This window comes from Aquarana catesbeiana, linkage group LG07, assembly GCF_042186555.1.
Source record: "Aquarana catesbeiana isolate 2022-GZ linkage group LG07, ASM4218655v1, whole genome shotgun sequence".
Taxonomy (NCBI): Eukaryota; Metazoa; Chordata; class Amphibia; order Anura; family Ranidae; genus Aquarana; species Aquarana catesbeiana.
The window spans coordinates 74,582,178-74,608,521 of record NC_133330.1 but is presented as its reverse complement, the minus strand read 5'-3'; the positions used below and the strand labels follow the sequence as shown (position 1 = coordinate 74,608,521).

Genomic DNA, 26,344 nt, shown 5'->3' with positions numbered 1-26,344 from the left:
TGATCGGCTTGTGATGTGACTAATCACAGCACAGGTGACGCGCACGCCCCCCCTACCCGGAAGAGCAGAATCACACACACACACACATATATATATATATATATATATATATATATATATACACACACACACACACACACAGTGGATATGAAAATTCTACACGCCCCTGTTAAAGAGGACGTAAACCTCGCCAATTTTTCTTTTTTTTTGAAAAAAAACCTTGCAAAGTAAAGGCATAATGTGCTAGTATGCCTACCTTAGAACAAAGCCCTGCACCACCATGCTGTGAGCTCTTACAGACGCTTCCATCTTCACCTGGTCTTCCTTCCTGGTTTGCGTCCTCCGGCAGTCTGATTTGCCGTGCCGCAATGACGTCACGCCTGTGCATGTGCACAGGAGTCACGGATCGCGGCACAGAGCCCTGAAGGGACGGCACGGCTATAGCGCCCCTTCAGAGCGCATGCGCAGCTGACATCACCAGCTGTATAAAGCGTGAATATCTCCTAACCCGTGAGGGTTTAGCAGATATTCATAGTACCTACAGGTAAGCCTAAGGCCTCATTCACACGAGGTGGATCCGCTGCCACGGAGTCCGCCAGCTCAGCAGGAGATCTCTCTGTTAATCTCCGCTGAGCCGGCAGATGACAGGTCCCTCTCTGCTCACTAAGCGGGGAGGGGCTTGTTGAGCGCCGCTGCTTGCTATGGAGAGATCGGACGAAAACAGACAGCATGTCCGTTTTCATCAGATCTCACCCGATCCGCCGGGGACGGATGTGAACGTAGGGCCATCGATCTGATTTTAGCGGATCGGATGTCAGCGGACATGTCAGCGCTGACATCCGTCGCTCCATAGACTAACATGGAGCGTCCGTTCAGTTCCGCTGACAAAACTGACAGGCGGACCTAAACGGTCTGACAGTGTGAAAGAGGCCTTACCTGTAGGTATAAGTCTACAGAATGGCTTTACTTCCTCTTTAAAATGTCAGGTTTTTGTCATGTAAAAAAATGAGACAAAGATATATAATTTCAGAACTTTTTTCACCTTTAATGTGACCTATAAACTGTACAACTCAATTGAAAAACAAAATGGAAATCTTTTAGGGGGGAAGTAAAAATAAAAAACAATGTGGTTGCATAAGTGTGCACACCCTCTTATAACTGGAGATGTAGCTGTGTTCAGAATTCAGCAATGACATTCAAACTCATGTTAAATAGGAGTCAGTACACACCTGCCATCATTTAAAGTGCCTCTGACTAACCCCAAATAAAGTTCAGTTGTTCTAGTAGGTCTTTTCTGACATCTTCTTAGTCGCATCCTACAGCAAAAGCCATAGCCTGCAGAGAGCTTCCAAAGCATCAGAGGGATCTTATTGTTAAAAGGTATCAGTCAGGAGAAGGGTACAAAAGAATTTCCAAGGCATTAGATATACAATGGAACACAGCAAAGACAGTCATCATCAAGTGGAGAAAATATGGCACAACAGTGACATTACCAAGAACTGGATGTTCCTCCAAAATTGATGAAAACATGAGAAGAAAACTTGTCAGGGAGGCTGCCAAGAGGCCTACAGCAACATTAAAGGAGGTGCAGGAATATCTGGCAAGTACTGGCTGTGCGGTACATGTGACAACAATCTCCTATATTCTTCATATGTCTGGACTATGTGGTAGAGTGGCAAGATGGAAGCCTTTTGTTACGAAGAAAAACATCTAAGCCAGGCTAAATTTTGCAAAAACACATCTGAAGTCTCCCAAAAGCTTGTGGGAAAATGCGTTATGGTCTGATGAAACCAAGGTTGAACTTTTTGTCCATAATTTAAAAAGATATGTTTAGCGCAAAAACAACACTGCACATCACCAAAAGAACACCATACCCACGGTAAAGCATGGTGGTGACAGCATCATGCTTTGTGGCTATTTTTCTTCAGCTGGAACAGGGGCCTTAGTCAAGGCAGTGGGAATTATGAACAGTTCCAAATGGCAGTCAATATTGGTACAAAACCTTCAGGCTTCTGCTAGAAAGCTGAACATGAAGAGGAACTTCATCTTTCAGCATGACAACGACCCAAAGCATACATCCAAATCAACAAAGGAATGGCTTCACCAGAAGAAGATTAAAGTTTTGGAATGGCCCAGCCAGAGCCCAGACCTGAATCCGATTGAAAATCTGTGGGGTGATCTGAAGAGGGCTGTGCACAGGAGATGCCCTTGCAATCTGACAGATTTGGAGTGTTTTTGCAAAGAAGAGTGGGCAAATATTGCCAAAATGTGCCATGCTGATAGACTCATACCCAAAAAGACTGAGTGCTGTAATAAAATAAAAAGGTGCTTCAACAAAAGTATTAGTTTAAGGGTGTGCACACTTTTTCAACCATATTATTTTATTTTTACTTCCCTCCACCTAAAAGATTTCAGTTTGTTGTTCAACTGAGTTGTACAGTTTATAGATCACAATAAAGGTAGAAAAAGTTCTGAAATTATCTGTCTCATTTTTTTACATCACAGAAACCTGACATTTTACCAGGGGTGTGTAGACTTTTTATATCCACTGTATGTGAAAAAGCTACAATGCGCGATTGCCAAGTGGTTATTTAACATAATTGCAGTGCTTGGTAGACAACACTGGAAGTTCACTGAAGCAAATCATGAGTTGAGAGACAGCAGAATCGGTCTACAACTCCCCCAAATAGATGTACCATTTGTGGGTTGACTTGCCCTTTTCTCAGTCAATGGTAAATGTAAAGTACATAATATACATAGTCAAAAATTACAAGAACAGTTTATGAAAAACATGATTTTTTTATTTCCGGTTATCAGAAAATTCATTGTTTATGAATACAACTAAAATGCATTTTTCAAAGTAAGACAAAAAAAAAAAACAGGCTGAGCACAATTTGGCAGTCTAACATAACAACACTTGTACATTCAACTAAGAGAGTAGGTAGTCTTATGTTCAGAGGCAAACCATATTTCATTTCAGAATCCCCCCACACCCTGTTACGTTATTTCCAAAATATTGTCACATGCAAAAATCTACAAATTACTTTGTACAGTATCACCATTCTACAGCCATGTCTGACTTCTGATTAATTCAGACCCTGGATCAAAGATTTCACAGGGGCTTCAGTGAGGCTTCCAAAAGATAATCACCATCACTTTCTGATCCTGGTTCATCTTTTTTCCAGTTCACTCTAATTTAATGTAAGCTATCCAGCACATTGCTTAAAGTGGAAGTTCATGCTAAAACTAAAATCCCTGCATCTACAGCCACCAACATTCTAAACACTAACCTATCTAGCCCTGTAAAGAAAAAAATCAGTATACATACCTTTTCTGCAGGCGATCCAACCCGATCTCCAGCGGTGGAAGCTCTGCTGAGTACACGTCCAACAACGGCTGTGAAATGAATGGGGAGTGACGTCACCCATAGACTTACTATGGGGCTTCCCTTGTCGGACGTGTCTTCTGCACCCGCCCACACAGCGAAGCCGCGGCTGACAGCTCAGCGTGGGATAAGAGCTTCCGCCGCTGGAGATCAGGTTGGATCGTTGCAGAAAAGGTATGTATAGTGATTTTTTTTCTTTACAGGGCTAGGTAGGTTAGTGTTAGAATGTTGGTGGCTATAGTAGCAGACTTTTTAGTTCTAGCATTGACTTCCACTTTAACAACTCTATAGCCCATAAGCATCACAGATGCAGTCATGATTTGTTTCAAAAACAGATTGTCTTCTAAGAGGCACTTTGAGATGGCACAGGAGGGTCATTCTCTTCTGGTTCTGGAGGCGGCGGAGGCAGCGGAGGAGCTGACATAACTTCTTCTTTTTTCTGAGACTCTAAGTATTCATGAACAGCCTTCTCTATCTGTGGCCGAAATATGTAATTGAGTTTAGGGTCTACCACCTGTGAAATAATTCTATCTACTCCAGCTTCCATCATCCCAGTCTGGACGACACTCTGCCTCAGCCCGTTACGCAGTTGGTTTTTGTTCATTCCTGCATTCCACTCCTGCTTGTCTAAATGAGTAGAAACAAAATTATCTACTTTTTGCCTTAAATTTTGGTAGGCTGGTTTGGTGTCCACATCTGCCAAGCAATCTCTTCTGAATACATCAAAGAGGCCTTGGCTCTTCAGTTGTTCAACAATCAAGGCAATAAGCTGGGGATCTCCCGGAGGCAAAGAGGCTACATTTGTTACTCCACCCATATTGGAAGAGCCACTTGTTCCACTTCCGCTTTCAGCCATGGACTCCGGCAAACCTTCCGATACCTAGGAGTAAAGAACATCTTTATATGGATAATGCTGCAAATTAAATTTTTAATTAAAATATTGCGATTTAAAAAAAAATGACTACTATAGAAGATTTAGAGGAAACAAAACTTCCCCACTGCTATAAGCTGTACTCTTCCTTAGTTATATTACAGCTACATAGGTTGAAGAAATAAAAAAACATTGAGTTCCACCAATACAATAATAAATTAACTGAATACAAACCTGCACCCATAAAATCTTAAACCCAAAGCTGTTTCAGAGGAAAGCATAACACCTCGAAATAAAGAATGGCCTGAAATGTCCCAACAGCCTTCCAAATCCCCTAAAGCAGTTGGATACAATCTAGATCAACAATTTATGGTGGTATAGTAGCAAAGCACCATGAGAATTCCAGCCCTTTTCCCCCATTGTTTTGGAACCAAAAGCCATGATTTCCATGTTGACTGAAATTCCCTTTACAGCAGAAACTTGACCTCTGAGAATTTCTTATGAATCAAAGGTCCAACCTAGTCTACTTAGATGAAAACCAAAGGAAGATAAAGGTCTTATTGATGCTTACCAAAAGGGTGTGATGAAGAAAAGGGGACTTCCCAGGTTAAACCACAGAGATATTTTTAGGAGGGATCCAAAACGGGAAGCTCTACTTGTTCGCACACCCCTTTCACTGCCACATTTGGTACTTTGGGGGGGGGGGGGGTGTCAGGTACCTAGTTTTGACAGGAGCCCACTCCCACTTCGGGGTAAGATCACCATGGCAAACTTTAAGTATGTCCGCCTGTATGCCCCCCCGCCTTCTGGGTCACACACAGGTCCCAGAAGGCAGCTGGACTATTCAGAAAGCGCAGTGTGACTCGTGCATGCGCAGTAGGGAACTGGGTGTTAAGGCTTCACTGACGGTTTCCCTTACTGAAGATGCTGGCGCCTGCACCCGAAGCCGATTGAAAAATAGGTTTAGGTTTAGATGCCGAAATTCCCAGATTCCTGTACAGGTAAGTGTCCTTCTATTAAAAGTCAGCAGCTACAGTTTTTGTAGCTGCTGACTTTTAATTTTTTGGGGGGAGACTGGAGATCCTCTTTAAGTTTGACAAAGCCCAATGTCAAAGCAGCACAACATACCTCTTGACAGTGGAGTTCTGGAAATTTCTGTCACTTTATCGCTTTCCTGAAAGACAGATGAAGAGTAAATTAAAACAAAATGTAGATGCAATTGCAGAAATAATGTCATACTGTTTATAGCCATGCTCTTTATACAACTCATTTCATGGTATGAAGCAGGAGCTAATATACCCAAATAATTAGGGCTAGTGCCTATTGTTATCAATAGAGACATGTTCCCTGGCTTCTTAAAAACCAAGCTAGACTGAATGGCTCCTGAATTCTACATTCACTAATTCATATCAGAATACAGTATGCCTGCATAATACACATTTATTAACATGAACATACTACATATGAAATCTTTGAAACAAGACCTATGCTCTGAAATGGAAGATCCTGTAACAAAATCAACTACCATAGCAATGATTTTTTTTTCTTCTTAAATCCTTCAATGGTTTTTTTAGGTTGTCTTCCATTTGGTTGATTTTGCGATCCAACACTGGTGGGAATGGTTAAAACTGCCTGAAAATGGCTACGTTTTTGGGCAGCATAAGCCAGCCAATTTAGGAGCCACAAGTGTACAATTGTACAACCCAACCGTACTGTCTACAAGTTGCTGCTGCATAAACATGAATGCTCAAAACTTCACTGAAGACGACTAGGTTCTTTGAAAGAATTAGTTCTAGTAGTGGAACATAAATGATCTTTGAATGGATTCCCTCTGTTAAAATAGACCTGAAATAAAAATGTGAAGATATGCTATCTTATAAGGAACACCTAGAAATGTTAAATGCTCCAAAGCAACATCCTGAAAAATTGTATTCTTTCCCCTTAAAGATAGCAGTGCAGTACCTACAACAGCCTTATAGCTATTATATATTTGCAGTGTAAGAAGCACTATGCTTCTGACTGCTAGCTTCACAATATTTGATGATATCACCAATATATATTTCTCACTAATCTACTTGCTGGAGAGGAAGCTGTCTCTGAGGATCTGCAAATAAGCTTCTCTATGCTTTAGCTTCATTTGTTTTGTAGATCTTTGCTTTCTGTACCTCTTCTGTGGCTGTTTGATTATTCCTCCATCAGAGCACTAAGCATGGAAGATTGAGAGGAAAGATGAGCTCAGGCGTGTTCGCAACTCCACGTGTCCACGCCCGCCAGGAAGCTGACACTCCACAGCGCTAATCACAGGCAGTGAGACATTTCCCGATCCGCGGCTGCACAGATTAGGAAATGTCTCACTACCTGTGATTAGCGCTGCACAGTGTAAGCTTCCTGGCGGGAGCGGGCACGTGGAGCTGCGAACACGCCTGAGCTCATCCTTAATTGAGAGGTAGAATTCTGTCAGTTTGCAGGTGGACCTGATAGAAACTCCCCTCCCCCTATGGATTGGCAGGTGTAAACGGACTTGTGTCTACCTCGGATTTAATCCAGTCTGCAAAATGGAAGGGGATTGGTCCTCCTGTGTCTAGACGAAGCGGATCGGAGGACAGTCAGGTGTAAACAGACTCTGCTGGCCATCCATAGAACAGAGAGGGCTCTGTCCGTGTCTGCTCTGCAGAAACTGAGCTGATACATACCTTTCATCAGCCCGCTCTCCTCTGATCAGCAGGAGTTCAGCAGACCAATCCCCTGCTGATCTCAGCGGAGTCTGCTCCGTGTGAAAGGGGCCTAACCTGGCTCTATGTCAATGCTTCAGCACCATCACCAGCTCAAGCACCTTTTCCCTCACTTCCTATATTCACTGGAAAAATGGAGGGCAGTGGAGCCATAGGCTGCTGTTGCTGCAGTAAGTCAAACTTCTGTGAGGAGGCAGTAGCTTAGTGGTGCTATGTGTGTCTATAGACGCACATAGCTCAGGACCAAATGGGAGCACGCACATTTGGGTATCTCCTTACTCGGCTCACTACAAGACACACCCTGAGGAGGGAGCAGTGGATGGCAATGGCAAAACATTGCCAGAAGGAAAAAGTCTTTTTGTGCAATATTGTTACACAGAGCAGGTAGCTTTAACCTTTTTCTTAATTAAAAAAAAAAGGGTTGATCACCAGGCGGGCTGTGTTGTCTGTCAGGGCTTTGCAAATCTCAGGACCGAAATCTTAGGGCAGATATGAAAGCCCCCATATATGAATTTATATATGTTTAATAAACAAAAAGTGTATTTGCTGAAAACCCAACAGTTAATCACACATTTTTTACCAATCCTATCAACCCATCCACAATTTTAAGGGCTTTATTACAAATGATTTTGTTTTCTGACAAGCAATGAAAAAATGCCTAAGCTTTTTGAGGAAAGATATTTAAAGAAAATTTAAGGCACACACTAAGCTTAACACACATGCATAATAAAGCTGCATTTTTACGCAAAAAGCTGCAGTGCGCAGGCCAGTGGCACCACCCCCCCAATCCATACGCCAGGCCCCAGACGCATGGATTTTAGAAGCACGTGATTAGAGCCTGAGGCTCCAACTGGCTTCAAAGAAGGGTGGGCTTGGGGGGCAGAGCAACTTGGGTTGCGGGGCAAGTGCGGGGCTGACCGACTGGGGGGGGGGTTGGGTGGTGATGTGATATTTTGTTTGCCGCCGCGCGCAAAAATATACAGCACCAAGCTGGTGCAGGCCCAAATGATGTGTCATTTTGTGATGCTTTAGTAAATTAGAAAGGAGGTAAACCGTGCCCCTACACAACACCAGCCTGCACACTAATGTGAACAAGCCCTAAACAAGCTGAAACTAATCTAAGAATACATGAAGGCGGAATGCCCAGTCCAGAAAAGATTACGTCTCTTAAGCTGGCCATACACATGCAGAATTTTGTTCAAATTTAGTTCTTTTTAACATTCATTCAATTTTCTAATGGTTAGTGGGGGGGTCAAACTGACATTCATTTTCAACCACAGTAAGGCTCCATGAACACTGGACGTTAAAATAACGTTATAAAAACGTCAGTAGCTTTGCAGTGAGTCTTTCAAAGTTTTTGCAATAGCGTTTATTAGCATTTTTCCGCAAATATATATATATATATATATATATATATATATATATATATATATATATATATATATATATATATATATATATATTTTTTGTAATGGATCAAAAAGTTAAAAAAACGCTGGTGAGCCACGTTTTTGACCGTTTATCGATGTTTATCAGCGTTTATGAGTGTTTGGCATTTTTTGTGGTCAGAAAAATCTCCTGAACGTGATTTTATGGCCCATAAACTCCGCTGCTGATAAAAGTTCAAAAACGTCCATGTGTGCACGGACACATAGGATAACATAGAGTGGAGTAAAACGGCCGTTTATGAGCTCCAGTGTGCATGGAGCCTTACAAGAACATTTGAAGGAGAAGGATAGATCATTTTTTGCAAACAAATACATTTTTAAAGTAATTGAAAAACATTTTTTTTCTTTTTAAACACATGATACTTACCTGCTCTGTGTAATAGCTTTGCAAAGAGCAGCCCGACCCTCCTCTTCTGTGGTCCCCTACCAGCATTCCTGGCTCCTACCCACTACCGAGTGCCCCCATAACAAGCCGCTTGATATGACACACAGGCGGGTTCCATGCCAAGCTGCCTCAGCCCTGCCTCCCGCTTTCACTGGCGGTGATTGACAGCAACAGGAGCCAATAGCTCCCGCTGCTATCTCCAAGACCAGTGAGGAGAGAGAGCGGAGAGAGCCACTGCTCTCAGGCACAGCGCTGGATGGAGATCGGGCTCAGGTAAATATGGGGGTGGGGGAGTTGCACACAGGTTTTGCAAAGAATGCATTAAGGTAAAAACCTTGCAACTTTACAACCACTTTAACAGTGAATGTGCTATTCGTTTGGCAAAGTCAATTCCTTTCAAAATCAAATGTTAAAAGCAAATTAAACTTTGGAGTCAATTTGCATGACATTTGTTCAGTCATCTAATGTACAAGGAATTTTCATACAAACGTTTGCTCGGAAATCTACTAGTGTATGGCCAGCTTTACAGACAGAGCTCTACAGCCAATCTCTTTTCATTCAGACAATGCGAGAAAGAGGACATTTTTCTGGGCCTGTTCAGGGTGTGCTGTGAAAAAAAAATAGTTTTTTCTGTATCTGTGAAGCTGTTGATGAAAGAAGACATGTTGGAGTAGGTGGATGGATTTTTTTTTTTTTTTTTCAAATTAAAAGAGCACTTAGAACTTTTTCCTGTGAAACACGATTATTTTATCTAACACAAGGAAGAACATTCTGAATTATGTAAATTAGTGGTCTCCAAACTGTGGCCCACGGGCTGGATGTGGCCCTTTTGGCCACCCACAGACACCAATGATGGGGCACCATTCCTCCCACAAACTCCAATGACGGGGTACCATTCCTCTCACAGACAACAATGGTAGGACACCATTCCTCCCACAAACTCCAATGACGGGGTACTATTCCTCACACAGACACCAATAGTGGGGCACCATTCTTCTCACTGACACCAATGATGGGGCACTATTTCTCCCCGCCGGCACCAATGACGAGGCACCATTCCTCCCACAAACACCTTTGAAGGGGCACCATTCCTCCCACAGACACCTATGATGGGGCACCATTCCTCCCCACAGACACCAATGATGGGGCACAATTCCTCCCACAGACACCAATGATGGGGCACCATTCCTCCCACAGACACTAATGATGGGGCACCATTCCTCCCCACCGGCATCAATAATGGGGCACCATTCCTCCCACAGACACCTATGATGGGGCACCGTTCCTCCTACAGACACCTATGATGGGGCACCGTTCCTCCTACAGACACCTATGATGGGGCACCATTCCGCCCCACAGACACCTATGATGGGGCACCATTCCGCCCCACAAGCACCAATGCTGGGGCACCATTCCGACCCACAAGCACCAATGATGGGGCACCATTTCTACCCTGAATACCTACAATAGGGCACTATTCCTTTCACTAAAGTCAATGATGGGGCACTGTTTACTCTCACTGACACCAGGCACCAATAGAGATAACATTAATTATATATGGGTTACAATATGCATACTGGAAAAATAAAATTCCCCAAAACACAGTCTTTTCTTTTGGACAGAGAATGGGAAGATTTGAAGCTTCATCAGGATTTTAAAAAATCTCTAGACTTCAAAAATTTAAGTTAATATACTGGGATTCATTTACTTTGGAATGGAGAAAATTGATTTTGCAAAGCAAATTTTTACTTAGCACAGCAAATGAGATGAAGCCAAGTAAAAATAAATTTTGCAAAGGATACAAAATCATGTGCAATGAACACAACAACAAAAAAACAAACAAACACGGATTTTTGTTTGCACGTGACTGAATGATGAAAGCCAACAAAGCTTCACCTTGTTCAGTAAGCTAAGTATTATTTCTGTTTGCATACTGAAAATTCACTTAGATCAGTGACAAAATTAAAAACTTTGCTGACTGTAATTATCCAATCACGTACAAGAAAAAAAAATACTGTTTTTTTTTCTTTTGCAAAGGAATGGGCATGCTTTGCAAAAGTGAAATTTAACTTCCACTTCACTTTAGCTTCACCTCATTTATTAGGCAATTTGATCATTTACTTTGCAAAGTGAACATGTTCTATTCTTTTCATAAATCAACCTCACTGTGGTCACCCAGAAGTGTTCTGACCAAAAAAACCCCATTTGTGCTAGTATCTATCAGACAAAAAATAAAAGCCCACAACAGTATATTCAATGTGATTGCTGTTCACCAAGTTGGAATTGCAGCCTTGAAGTTGGTCAGAACCTGCCAATTGTATGCATATCTGGTGGCACTGCCTGGTGGTGCATTCATTATGGTCTAAAGCAGTGGTCTCCAAACTGCTGGCCGGGGGCCAGCATTGCTTGTTTATATCCAGCCCTTATATTGTCATCCACTGGTACCAACAATGGGGCATGATTCCCCCAATGAAGAGGCAGAATTCCTCCCGATGAAACCAATGATGTGGCACAATTTCTCCCAATGACACTAACAACGGGGCCCAATGACACCAATGAAGGGGCACAATTCATCCCATTGACACCAAAGATGGAGCATTGTTGATTTCCACTGCCATCAAGACCTTTTCCACTGTCAATGGCCACAGTCCGGCCCCCCTTAAGTCTGAAAGACAGTAAACCGGCCCTCTGTTTAGAAAGTTTGGAGAACCCTGTTTAAAGAATACAGATATATGGCTATTATCTTGGGTCTTCAACACAATTCAGATCTTAGTGAAGCTCTACTCAATGCAGTGGAATTCTAGACAAAACCTGTATCAGTGTTTGGTGGAGTAAGGATAGAGTAGATAGATTATAACTTCTGCCAAGTTTTTATTGCCGTCTATGTCTCTGTTGGAAAGAACTTCACTTCTTTTCCTGGAGAACACTTTCACTGGGACAAGAAAAGAAGAAAAATTGGCCCAATGGAAACACAAACAACCCTTCACTATTCTTTTTTTTTTAAGTTTCTATTGCTGTATCTGCTCCTATTGAAGAGACATCATGTCTCGGGGACCACAGTAATTGAGAATAGAAGTGAGGAAATCCTCTCTTATTGGGCACAGGCTGCAATAAAAACCTTACAGACTTTTGAAGCTTCCCTATTCCATTTATAGCAACAGAAAATGTTTGGCTAGAGTTCTGCTTTAAGCATTACACCTTACTGATGGGTGTGTCACAACCAGTATTGTCACCAGTGGTTGATCTAGTTCAAGTATAGCAGAAAGCTTGAGCAGCATTATGTAGCATCTTATGTAACACAGGAAGTCATCTTCTAGATGCAGACTGTGAGTTTAAAGTGATCGTCACTTTAAAGCAACTCTGTCACTAAAATGAAAGACCATGATTCTCTGCAGGTAAAACAGAAAATACTTACCTCTCCTGCTATCCAAAACAGTGATCTGCATTGTATTGGGAAACAGCTGACTTAGACTCTTCAGAAACCAACACTTCCAGAAGTGTAGGTTACCTGGTCCCCCACTGTGCTCAGTGGCTCAATCTGCTGACCTCTATTTCACCAGTGTTCTTTAATGATGTAAAGACCTGCAGGAGGAGCTAAGGATCGATTATCAGCAGCTAATATTCACTTTTTTTGAAGTATGGGGCACAAACGTACCTGATATTTCTTTAAGGGGACTCACCGGGGTGAGTCCTGCAGCAGCCGCTCGGCTGTTATTACAAGCAGTGGGAGGGGACGCCCCCCCCCCCCCTGACGCTCGCCTGAGCTTTCCCGTCCCACCAGTACCCCGAGCAACCAGCTGGCACAACCGCCGGCTGGCCGAAAACCCGAAAAAAGCAGGTGCTTTGTTTGGGTCTCGGATCTAGTAACCCAGAAGCAATGTCATGACATCACTTCCTGGATTACTGGCATCTTAAAGGCACCAGTTTTAAAAATATAAAGTATTCAAAACTGCCGATCTTGACGTTTGGAATACTTTCAAGTGCAGAGGAGGGTCTTATAGACTCCCGATCCCTCCATAAAGAGTACCTGTCACTGCCTATTACTCACAAGGGATGTTTATATTCCTTGTAACACCAATAACAGTGATAAAAAAAAAAAGTGTAAAAAATGTTTTTTTTTAATGTACAGAATATCGGCACACAATAACGGCTATTGACCTGAGAGGTGGCCGAAATATCGGTATCTTATCGGCACCAAAAAACGATATCGGTCGATCCCTTGGGGGATTATAAGATGAAACAATCAGCGCCACAAGTAAAACATATTGTGATGTTTAAATAAGATAACCTAATAATACACGTGCACAGCTGCTAAAGATTCCAAGTGCTACACCATACTAATTTCAAAATGGATAGTAAATAAATAAATGTAGCGCTATGTGTAAAATTATAAATATAAAGTGCAAATCTCTAAAATAAATAAATCCTACATATAAATGTATAATCCATAAAATGAAAAAATGAAATAAAACATGAAAAACTCTTCTTGTGATCAGTGTATCCACACAATTCCACCACAGTGATTGTTAGTCCTCAAAAGGAGTGCACACCACCACCAGTAAAAATGAGCGCTCACCTCCCAGATGAGTCAAAACTCATACGCGGATCTCCCCACGAGCTCTTTGCTCTCACTTCCTCTTCCCAATCAATGGTGGGTAATCCAGATGGCTCTTTTCTTAATGGTAACTCAGCTCATTAATATCCAAAGAAGCGGATCATCTCCCAGCTTGGCTCAAGATTCCATGAGTTCAGGACATGTAAATAATAAGTATAGAGACCATAGTGTTCTCCGTATACAAATTTATTCAAAGCCCCCAAACAGACTAGTTGTACTTACAAGATCTTGTAAGTGCAACTTGTCTGTTTGGGGGCTTTGAATAAAGTGTAGGAAGAAGAAAGAATTTACCATCTTCAGAAGGAAACATGTTTTAGGCACTTTCATTTTAGAGAAAGAATGAGCCTAACAATACAAGCAGCAGCACTCAGATCCCCAATTCTGAATGCATAGCTGAAGCATACCTGCCCTCCTCCTGCCGCCTAAACATTCCTAATGGCCGGTATGACTGCCCAAACACACTGGCCAATAGGAATGTATAGGAAGAGAAGAGAGTGGTGACACTCCAATACTAACACAAAATGTCAGAGCATTGTATGATCAGAGATGCCCAATGTTGGGGCAAAGTGGGGGCAATGAAAGCTTCTGCAGGTTTGTCCAGAAACCACTAGTTGCTGGTTCTACACACCCATCAGCACCTTGGCATCTATTGTTAAAGTGACATAGCCACTTGAAATAGCAGGAGGAGCAGAAACGGAAACATATATATAAATTGACAGGGTACCTACTCACCTGTATAAGATATCTGTGACTGCAGCCTTGTGTTCTGGAGTGTGCGATGGGCTCCAGGATTTATGCTGCAATCTGGAAGAGAGTGGGGACAAATGACTGCACAGAAGCGGCACCCACAGCTCTGGTGCAGAGAAGTCAATTGCTTGTTTGCAGAAATCTATTCATACACAGGCGCTCAGGAGAAGAGAGGAGAAAAATGCAGACAACATCTCTATCCTTGTATTGGTTGAGATTGTCAAAATAAAAGGGATGTAGCATCTCAATAAGCTTACAAATAAATACCTTATTTAAAGTTAGAAAGTGTGGTATGTGTTAGACTCATGTGTTTTAAAGAAACAAATTAAAACTAGAATACACAGATCTCAACAAGGTCCTCACCAATAAACAGGAAGACCACAGTATATGTTGGTTTCACAGCTGACAAATGAATTATAACCACATAGGTTGCTTCTGGTTTGTACAAACCCAATGTCAGTATGTGCTCATCATGGAAAAAGCTTGAGCTTCTCTTGTATTATCCTCATGCACGATGTTGGCATATGCTATACCTTTTACATTACTCCAACATTTACAATTTGAACACTGCAGAGCAATAGGTAGTATACAGCCAGACTTAAAGTGATTATAAACTTTTTTTTTTCTTTTTTAATATTAAATAAGTTATGGTAATGGTTTTGCACAGAGCAGCCCCAATCCTCCTCTTTTCAGATAACCCACCAGTGCCTCTGGGTTCCCCCCTCCCCGAGTGCCCACCATAGCAAGCAGCTTACTATGGGGGCATTCATGCAGGCTCATTCCCTAGCCAGCTCTCCATAGATACACAGAGAACAGCTCATCCCCGCCCCCTGCTCCCTCCTCACTGGCTGTGAATGACAGCAGCAAGAGTCAATGGCTCCTGCTGCTGTCTTTGAGCCAATGAGGAGAGAGGGAGAACTGCTGCTCTTGTGCACAGCTCTGGATCAGTGTTGCCAACTGTCAGCATTTTTACTGGCACCTAGTAAAAAACAGGCATTTTTCTCCTGCCAGTAAACGCCAGTGACAGGAAAAGGTTGCCAGTAAAAAATATGGATGTGACACTCGACCATCCGAGTGCCTGCTACAGTGTGTTCGGGCAGCGCCGGTGGGGTGGGGGTCTGGGGGAGGCGGTGCCTGAGCGTGTTGTGTGATGTCATGGTGCGAGGAAGCCGAGCAGAGCAGCCAGAGCCTTATGTGTGGGTCTGCGGGACAAGCTGGGAGCGGGACTGTGCTGAGTGGACTGAAGGGACCACCTGGCATGGAGAGAGAGACTGTCACTGTGACTCAGGAGGGGACATGTGTTGGTGAGGTGTCAGCATCACCATCTGTGCTACTGCACACTGCTGTCAGTATCACTGTGAGAGTTGATTTCATGTGTGTGGGCCTGCCCATTCTAATTTCTTGCTACTAACTTACTATATCTAAAATAAAATAAGAAATATGTTTTTTTTTGCCTTAATATCTAACTTAAATCACATTGCTAATTGCATATTGCACTGGTCTGTAGTCTAAATACTGAAATTTGCACATAAAAATTACATTTTGCAACGTTTGTAAATGCCAGTAAAAACTTGGCTGCACCAGTAAATTTTGGGTGTCATGTCAGTTAATTTCAATCTGGAAGGTTGGCAACACTGCTCTGGATCGAGATCAGAAGGGGGGGGGGGGGGGGGGGAGGCGCTAGAGGTAGCTGAAGCCCTCTGAACGCCAGTCAAAGCTCCTGTCACTAAATAAAATGGTTAGCTTACAGTCCCGTTCACACCTTGCTTTTGCTTTGCTTTGGCTTCACTTATAAAATTAAACCCCATGTCAGTTTAGTGGTACTTCAAAGCCTCCATAGAAGTCTATGGCAAAGCTCGCTTTAAGCAACTAAAGCTTTTGAGAGACTTTAATTCAGCTTTAGCGTTGTTTTATTTTGCACAAATTGCAGGTATGAGATATCCACACACAGGGCATCTGTCAAGCTTCATCAAAGCTTCTAAAGAGCATCACGGAAGTATCACTAAAGCTTCACTGAAGCATCAAAAATACATCATAAAAGCATGTTGAAGCGGTAGGCGCTTTAATGTGTGTTGAAGCTGAAGCAAGTGTAAATGAGCCATTATGCAGAGAATGTATTAAGGTAAAAACCTTCATCCTTTAGACCACTTTAAAGAATGATTCTGTCTTCAACACCGCATGCAATGGCACCGATAAATCACCTATTTTAAATGCTTACTTTCCAGGGTTTTCCTTTCCACAAACAACTTGCAATGTACTCCTGAACTTGCAGAATTGACACTCCACTGTCAATTCCCCGGCACAGCCCCCTTCCCATGCATATCACAAACCTATCTTCTTTTTGGGGTGTCTATACTGTCTATGCTGGCAGAGCTCCTCCGCCCCTCACCTTCCTACATAACCTTTTATGTAAATACCAGTGGAGGAGCAACATTGAAAAGTATAGAGTGTCATTTGAAAGACAATGGCCCGTACACACGATCTGAAAAGCGGACGAAAAATGCCGCTTTTGACGCAATCGTACAATAATCGGATCGTTAGTAAAGAGCTTTCAAGAGCTGACTACGACAGTTCATCCGATATTCTTTTATCGGACAAGCGCGAAAATTTTTCTCGTATGACACCGGATTGTACAATTTTCATTTAATCATTACAGTTGTTGTTTAAAAATAAAATACAAATACACTACAACACATGACATCACTTCCAATTTTTTATTCTGTCGTACAAGAATTTTCGTAACTTTAGTAAACTCTTCAGGTTCAATATACGACTAGCATGCAAAAAAAAAAAAAAAAACGGACGATCTGTCGTCCGATTTTCAGGAAAGTGTGTACTGGCATTAGTTTGCTGGGGCTGCTAACATCACATCAGGCCACATTTATACCTGTGAATGGAACCAACACCGATTACATGTGAGAACCCAAGCAGGGGTTCCTGGCAATTAGCTGTAAGAAGCAGCCCCACTGAAAGCAATGGTAGGCTGCCAGCTCTCACAGCTATTCGTGGACGCTTGCATGTAATCGCTCATGCAGTGATCACCTGTGAGCGATTGGCCCTGGATGCAGATGAGCTCCAAAGATTGCGGTGCCCCAAAGCAGGGTCAGGGCTTTTGAATGTCTATACAAGGGAGCCATTTACAAGTAAATAGCATGCATAAAATATGTTAAATGCACATATATCTGGATAGGAAGATTTTTGTTAAAATGGTCAAGTGACAGGGTCTCTTTAAAATTACCCACTTTTAAGTTGGTGACAGGGTCTCTATTGAAGTAACGTATCAGCTTTTAAATTTGACGGGTTAATTCCCCCCCCCCCCCCCCTTTTTTTTTTTTTTTTTTTTTTTTTTACCTACCTGGCCTCTATAAACAAATGACTTGCAATATACTGTATATTAAAGCTTTAAAAACAGAAAAACAAAAAAAACACAGTTTAAAAGTAGTCCTATGGCTAAACTAAAATAAAAAAAAAAATTAAAATAAACTTTGCCGAATGCTCTTTATAATTTTTCTTTTAGTATATACACACCGCACAGTGCAGGTGCCATACAATATACAGCCTGGCTGCAGTCTTGTAACTCCCGTGTGCATGCTTCTGTGAGGCAGGAAAGGCTAATATTCACTCTTACAGGTGTAGTTTTCCTGGGAAACCAGTGCAGCAACAGGTTTCCTTTAGGTTTAGATACTGTTTAATATAAAGGTTACATCAACTAAGACCTGGTTCACACTGGTACGACATGACTGTTGTACGACTGTCGATCTGACCTTGCCCTGCGACATCAGTCCTATGTTGGTCCTACTTCCATCCGACTTGAATGAACAGGATACGATTTTGCTCCCACTTTGAGATAGTCCGACTTGTCCTTTGACCAATCAAAACAATCCCAGAGTGACATAAAATTCCATTTCCTGCTGCTGTAATGACCATGTCTGATGTCACAAGTCGGATGGTTAGGACGAGGATCTGACTTTAATGATTTTGAATGGGTCTGAAAATGGACCAATGTTGGAACCTTTTTCAAAGTCAGACCAGTTAAGGCGGCTCTCCTAGGGAACCATTGATTTGTACACGTCATGCGAGATGTGCCCCAAAGTCGGAGTGTATGTCGCACCAGTGTGAACCAGGTCTAAATAGAAACCTTTTTTCGCCACATAGAGATAAAAACCTCAATGACCACCAATATGACCTTACAGCACTGGATTCTGAATCCAAATTTCCCCAGGTACATGATGTACATAGCATTTCTATGTTCTTCTTTTTTCTTGCATGGGTTTCCACAACACATATTCAAGAATCAAAGAAACAAAGGGGAAAAAAAAATTATGGATGAAGGCATAAGCTGAGGCACCCGTTAGACAGTGAGTTATTAATTTCAATGGTACTAAAAGGTGCTGTTAAAAAGAACCAGGATACTGGCCCTTCATGAAAGGAAAATGTTATTACACAACATGTATTTTCCATGAGTGCTGCAAATAGGTTGTGTCATGCTGTTCCCATATGGTAATCTGCAACCTCATCAATGCAAGTTGGACAAGTTCGTTTTCCTGCGGTGATCCTAAAACCCTACTGCACTTTAAAGGCTCTCCTGCTTTCGCCCTGGCCCTCTTCTATGAGTTTCTCAAGGGCTACAACTTTTTTCTACCCTAAGAACAACGTTTAAAATCATGATTACCCTGCCAAAATCATCACCCTTCAACAAGTTTCCCTTAACCAATGAGCTTAGTAAAAGAGGTTCCCTAGGACTAAACCCATGGCTTGGGTGAAACTAAATAGACCCTACATCAGTTCCATCCTGCAAATGTAACTACATGGTCTGGTTTCTAGTTCTGCAGCGCAATATAAACACCATGTTGTGTACACAGTTCATAGTAAAATAAACCCAGAGGTAGCGATGAGCACGAGAGACCATATCCAGCCATATGACAAAGGTGAGTAAGCCATAAAGCAAGCAGAACGTTTGCCGAGCAGCATTTGTTGCCAGGTGATGGAGAATTACAGATAGCCGTCTTGCAACACTCTACTCTTGGCTGCTATGCATTCTTTGTACCTATGATGTAAACAAAATCCCTAAATAAAAGCAAACTAATGAGAAAAAAAAAAAACAGTACAATGTCATCTGTTTACCAGTTCTGCAGCAGAGCAACTGAACCTATCGCTGGGAATGAAGTCACTGCAAGTATACAGTCTATAAGCTAAACAGGGTCTCCAAACTACGGCCCTCCAGTTGTTCAGGAACTACAATTCCCATCATGCCTAATCATGTCTGTGAATGTCAGAGTTTTACAATCCCTTATGGGACATGTTTTTTGGGACATGTAGTTCCACAACAGCTGGAGGGCCGTAGTTTGGATATGTTTGGGGATCCCTGAGCTAAAGGGAAGGGTTTCTGTCAAATGTGGCTTTTTCCATTCCATTGCCCAAACAGGAGGTCAAAGGCGAAAAGCAGTGATTGACAAAAAAAAAAAGTTGTGTTTGACCTTTTGACCTACTCTGCCTCCAATCTAAAATGTACCTCAACAGATCCTGCTGCATCCAAAAAAAAGGTAAGTATGGGTTTAACTAAGAAGAAAAAAAATATATATACTTGCATTAGGTGGATGTAGCATCATTGTGGTGCTGCATCTGTTCCCCACAGGCTCTAATACCGAGAACTGAGCAATCAAACACCACCTATCTCTCAGTTCTCGATTTTCAGGCTGCAGAGAGCTGGCGACTTTTAGTCACCGGCTCTCTTCCCTGCCCCTCCAGCACACACTGGATCGCTGGGCTGTGGAGAGGGAGGGAGCAGCTGGCTCAGGCTCTTAGCGGGTCAGCCAGCTGCCAATCCAGGCATCTGGGTGGATCCTGACCATATGGTTGAGATCTTTTCAGAGCCTTTACTGGCTCTGTGATGTCAGCTGACAACTTGTAAAAATCAGCTTCAGATAATCTCGTCCCATGCCATGCCCCTCTAATGCGTTTCACCCTCCAATGCGCTTAATTATAGGAGGTACCTATACAATTAGGCCCATGAGAGGGTGAAACATGTTAGAGGGGCACAGCCTGGCAGAAGATTATCTGAAGCTGAATTTAATATGAATGATTACTTGGCTAACATTTTTTGTGTGGCTCCGCTCTCTTTTGTTGGAAGACGTGCATTATTGAGCTGGACGAGCTAAGCTTGGAGCACCAGCACCTTGTCATAGTTTTGGAGTTGCCAGGTGGTATGCACACAGCAGCTGAGAGCAGTATTTTTTCATGGGATCACCCATACACATCAAACTGAGATGCACTGTGTGTTCTGACACCATTGTATCAGAACCAGCAATAGCTTTTTTACAATTTGAGCTACAGTAGCTCTTCTATTGGTCAGACTGCACAGGTCAGCCTTCGCTCCTCACATCCATCAATTTGATTTGGCCACCCATGACCCTGTTGCCATTTTTCTTTCCTTGGACCATTTTTGGTAGATCCTGACCATTGCAGTTCGGGAACATTCCACAAGAGCTGCATTTTTAGAATCCTTCTGCTTGCCCATTTCTTCCCTTCTTCTGCTTTCAACACATCAACAATATGTTCACTTGCTGTCTAATATATCCCACCACCTTTCAGATGCCATTGTAATGAAATAATCAATGTTATTCACTTCATCGGTCAGTGGTTATAATCTTATGGCTGATTGGTGTATACAGCTAGGAGGCTGTGGGCACCTTACATATCAACAAGCGCACTGCTATTTTTAGAAGAAATTCCAGACACAAAAGTACACATTTTTAAGGTACTTGTTAGGGACAATTAATCATTTTATTGTCCCCCTATATCATAGTAAACTTCATTTATTGAGTTTCGGTCAACTTAAAATTATTACATTTTTTTTTAATTCCTGATAATAAAGAAAATATGTACAAAAAAAACAGTACACGTTCCCTTTAAGACCTCATTCACATGGCCACAGAGGACCATAAAGTGTACAAAGGAGCATACTTTGTGTGCCCAGAAGTCACAGATGTTTGTGCACAGCTGCATGCAGCAGCCTGTATGAATCAATGGCGGGCTGGCAGACTCCATGGATGTAGGAACATCTAAGCATTTATATCCATACAGCGAAGGATGAGTGGCCCAGAAATCAAATTGTGTGTGTCCAGGCCTGCTCAGCCATCCCTGTACGCATCTAGCCACTCGGTTGTGCTGGTAAATACATACAGCCACTGTGTCTCAACTTGTCATTGATTTGTACAAGCTGCTGCCAGCGGCTGTACACAAACACCTGTGGCTCCTGGGTCACAAATCATGCTCCTTGGTACACTGTATGTCCCTCTACAACCGTGTTATTGTAAAATAAATTGTACATTCTGTATATATTGTATTCATGATTAGAAATTAGCCTACCTATGTAACTCTCCTTGTTACCATAAAAGTACAATTGTAATATTAAAGAGGAACTGGAGTCTGCTCACATAATTTGTAATAAAAACATCTTTGCCAGTCTGAAGCTTTCCTCCACTTTGCATATTTTATATATACTGTGATTCTGTACTTGCCAAATATGCTGCAGAAATCTCCCTCCACGGAGTCTGGCTGCAACCATTTTAACTGTGGGCAGCTGAAGTTGTTGCCTGTTCACTTCCTGGATTTACACAAAGACACAGAGCCACACCTCCAGCTCTGCAGCTCTCATTGGCCCTCTTATGACTCATCCCCCCTCCCTTCCTGGCAAACTCTCACGAAAGTGAGAGAGAGAGCTCTGCACGAGGTCATAATCCTAGGCTAATGACCAGACAAGAAACAGGAAGTGGGCTGTATAAGGTATTTACTGGCAGAAAAAAAAATGTTTTACTATCCAAAGGTAAAACAACAAGGGCAGAAGATTTAATAGATGGAAAGATGAAAAAATGACTGATGGTCCGCTTTAATGTGATACCTACATAATCATGTATATAAAAAAACTTCAATGGCGCCAAATAAACAGAACAGTGTATTGGAAAGATGCTAAGTATCTTTTTGTGTCTATTCCCTACTCAAGGAATTATTAATAATTTGGAACCATGAAGCAATATGAGGATAGGAGTTGCCCAGCTATAAAAATTTCCAGAACATTATTGAGGCCTAAGGAGCTAAAGAAAAGGTGCTTCCATTGAAAACATGGAATGCTTTAAGTTATATTAATCCCAGGACCCTGCATTCACTACATCTGGTCTCCCACAGTACATGGAAATGCAATCATTTTAGTAAATATAAAACTGATAAATACTTTTTGTCATCAGCAGTATATAGCAGTCTTCTGACTTCTATCAGTGTCTGGGCGAGCACTGGTTAAAGCTTCTAGGAGTTTTCATTCTCCTCTGACTGTCATATGAGGCTGCAGAACCCCTGACCATCTGTCTTGACAGTGCTGATTGGCCCTGTGCTGATCACATGCACCCTCCCAAAAAAGAACAAAAAAAACACTCTCTAGCAATACACACCAAAGTGAGCATGTGTAGAGTGCCCCCAATGCTCTGTTCTATCAGGAGATGGACTGGGGACAGTAAAAGAAGGGGAGGATCAGAGAAGACTGGATCAAACAGCTTTCTTACACAACGCAGAGGATTAACCCCTTAGGTGCCACAGTGAGTATAACAAGCATGCTTTACTGCATATACAGACTGGTTTTACTGTTGCAGGTTTAGTAACACTTCAAAAACTAAATCAAAGTTGCTATTAGTGCCACAAAATATATATAAAGTGCAGAAGCAGTTCAGAAGTTTCATAATTGATATCTAACGCTTACCGCTTTGAACATCTTCGTTCTGAGAAATAAGCTGTATATGCATGCTGGGTAACCGCTGATACACAGAAGCATTGGCGTTTACACAAGTATAGCTGTGTGCAGCCATTCACTTTTATTGCCAGATATACGTGTGACCTGCTGCTCCCCGGGTGCAGGAAAGCACCAGGAATTTTATATTTGAGGCCATATACTGTACACCAGAGATATTAATGTGAAAGCAGTCACTGTCGTGATGTGAAAAAAAAAAAAGAAATCAGACCAGATCCCGATGAGACATCATCCTCTGTTCATCTGCTGTATGACATGATGACAAAAATCAAATAAAGTTTAATAAAGGAGATTTTTAAAGCGGCTCATTACCAAATACAACAGATGACTGCTGTGATCCTCTTATCTCCAACCTAGAGACCTGCTCTAATGAACAGACCTTGATCCATCTGCAAAGCTATAACACACCAGAGCAGGATGAGGATTGCAAATGATTAGGTCAAAAGGAACCAAAGTACTGCTTCTAAGACCAAAAGGATTTTCAGTAATTAGCAATATGACAATACAGAGCAAATTTTCCACAAATGTCTATATATCTTGCAGTAAGCCGACAGGAATACCTAGCATGGATGACTATCAACATATACTGTCAGAGATCAGAGATACTGTATAGAGCTGCACGATTCTGGCCAAAATGACAATCACAATTTTTTTGCTTAGAATAAAAAGATCATGATTCTCTCACGACTCACATTATACAAACAAAATTGGGCTAACTTTACTGGTTAGTTTTTTTTTTAAATTCATTAAAGTGTAATTTTTTCCCCAAAAATTGCATTTGAACGACTGCTGCGCAAATACAGTGTGACATAAAATATTGCAACAACCACCATTTTATTCTCTAGGGTCTCTAGTAAAAAATATATATAATGTTTGGGGGTTCTAAGTAATTTTCTAGCAAAAAAAAATGATTTTAACTTGAAACCAACAAATGTCAGAAAAAGGTTTAGTGTTTAAGTGGTTAAACTTCCCTCATTTAAACACCAAAGTGTATTCCTTTGATCTAAAGGACAAATCGTTACAATGTTTATACTTAAGTTTCACTGCTAAAGAATGTTGTGATTCTTGGCAAACTGTCTGTTTTTTTTTTCCCCCTTTCTTTTGATGGCTGTCAGCTTTAGCAGAGCAGAGAGAAATCTCTGCATAGAAAGAATCGGGAAATACTTTGTCAAGGTCGCAATGGGAAAAGATCGCGATAACGATTCTTAACAACTAATCGTGCAGCTCTAATATACAGCTTCTCGAGCCTGTTGTCAGCATGACCAGATTAAGGATCAAGGAAAAATACTCCCTGCTGCTAATTTTAACTGTCAACTTTCTCCACCAAAGTATATACCAGGCATGAAAAAGCTAGAACAATTGTTCATTGAATTAAAAAAACAAAACAAAACAAAAAAAAAAACACATCTTTTGCTGCAATGCTCTCCTTCTGCCTTACACTGCCCCCCACAGAAACTCTGTTCTGTTCAGTAGAAGCCATCTCACTTCCAAGCTAAATGACACCCAGCCTCACTCTACCTGGAAGTCAATGCACAGGCAGTCATGGTTCCATCCAACAATATTCTTTTGCTCTACAGAAAGTGTAGCTATCCCCCAATCTGCCATTGAATACACATCCCTGCTGGATATTGGATCAAGATCTAGGGGGAGGTTGGAGGTACATAAGCGCTACTTGGAACAATATTTTTTGGTAAGTGGATGTGTATTATAAATAAAGTGGAAAAGTAAAGAGGGGACGCTATTTTTTTCTGAAAATGGGAGGATACGTGGTAAGGTTTCTTTTTCTTTGTGGATAGAATTGGACTTTAAAGAGGAACTGCAGTCTGCTATAATAATTTGTAATAAAAACATCTTTGCCTTTCTGAAGCTTCCCTCTAACCACTTCACATATTATTTTATATATACTGTGATTCTGTACTTGCCAAATATGCTGCAGAAATCTCCCTCCACTGAGTCTGGCTGCAATCATTTTAACTGTGGGCAGCTGAAGCTGCTGCCTGTTCACTTCCTGGATGTATACAGACACACAGAGGCACACCTCCAGCTCTGCAGCTCTTATTGGCCCTCCTATGACTCATCCCCCCCCCTCCCTTCCTGGCAAACTCTCACAAGAGTGAGAGAGCTGTGCATGATGTCATAAGCCTAGGCTAATGACCAGACAAGAAACAGGAAGTGGGCTGTATAAGATATTTAAGGTATTTAATATATAAAAGGTATTTTAAAAAAACGTTTTACTATCCAAAGTTGAAACAACAAGGGCAGAAGATTTAATAAATGGAAAGTTGAAAAAGTGACTGAAGGTCCGCTTTAAAGCAACCTTTTCCCTTCTCAATATTTACAAAAATCACTGCTACATATAAACTATTAATCTTCTAAATCAGAAGATTCCAAACTTTCTAAACAAAGGGCCAGTTTACGGTTCTTCAGACTTTAGGGGGGGGGGACTGTGGACACTGGGAATTGATGTCATTGGTATGAATTGTGCCCCATCGTTGGTGTCACTGAATGAAATAGTGCCCCAAGGGCCAGATAAAAGCAAGCAAAGGGTCAGGCAAAGTTTGGAGACCGCTGTTCTAGACAACTGACTGCATCAGCAGAGAAGGTCAACTGTGCCTGCTTTGCCCATCAAGAAACCAAAATGAGTTCCCAATTATGAGCCAGTATCTTGGCTCAGTGAAGAAAGTGAAGCCAGGCTGAACTGTATATAAAAAGTACACCTGTCAGAAGTGCCATAAGTAATTAAACACGAAGAATTGGGAAAATGTACGCTTGCAGTGGGGTCCAAACGCAAAACAAGGGTTAAATGCTCATTTTTTACTAGAAGCAGAAGAATAAGGGCTCTTTCACATGGGGCGGATCAGTGATGATCCGCCCCGTGAATATCCGCTTGCTCAGCGGGGATCGCTCCGCCGATCCCCGCTGAGCAGGGAGATGACAGGTCCGTCGCTGCACACTGTGTTAGAGCGCCGCTCTCTCCTATGGGGGATCGAGTGATGACGGACCGTAGAGTCCGTGGTCACCCGATCCGATCACGGATGGAAAAGTAGGTTTTTCCTCCGTTACACTTTTCGGATCGGAGCGGGTTGGATGTCAGCGGACGTTCATCCGCTGACATCCGCTATTCCATAGGGATACATGTATGTCCGTTTTTCATCCGAAAACGGAAGGATGAAAAACGGACATACGGATCGTCCGTGTGAAAGAGGAATACTCTTTTTTTTCTTGCTCCAGCAAGGTCCCTCTGACATGCAACTGGTCCTGCGGAGCCCCCTTTCTAAGATGATCCCACACAACTACCTCCTCCATGTACAATGCAGGGTTAATATCACTGACACACAGGAAAATGCCTACAGCCCAGAGTGCC

General features: G+C 42.0%; 2 protein-coding genes across 8 annotated transcripts in view; both read right to left on the bottom strand.

The window, feature by feature from the left end:
- The window catches only part of PTPDC1 (protein tyrosine phosphatase domain containing 1), a 161,684-nt gene that overhangs the window by 118,360 nt on the left and 16,980 nt on the right, over positions 1-26,344 (bottom strand). The window lies entirely within an intron of this gene.
- The window catches only part of BOD1 (biorientation of chromosomes in cell division 1), a 40,557-nt gene continuing 16,992 nt past the window's right edge, over positions 2,780-26,344 (bottom strand). For 3 of the 7 annotated variants that reach the window (XM_073592334.1, XM_073592335.1, XM_073592337.1), the window contains 3 exons: positions 14,169-14,240; positions 5,385-5,430; positions 2,780-4,265 (listed from right to left, as the gene is read on the bottom strand). In XM_073592334.1, the coding sequence (XP_073448435.1) occupies positions 3,729-4,241 (513 nt within the window). In that variant the 5' untranslated portion in view covers positions 4,242-4,265; positions 5,385-5,430; positions 14,169-14,240 and the 3' untranslated portion in view covers positions 2,780-3,728. Of the gene's footprint in view, positions 4,266-5,384; positions 5,431-13,397; positions 13,497-14,168; positions 14,241-26,344 lie in introns of all 7 variants that reach the window. The other 4 variants (XM_073592340.1, XM_073592338.1, XM_073592341.1 and 1 more) reach the window with 2 other exon arrangements.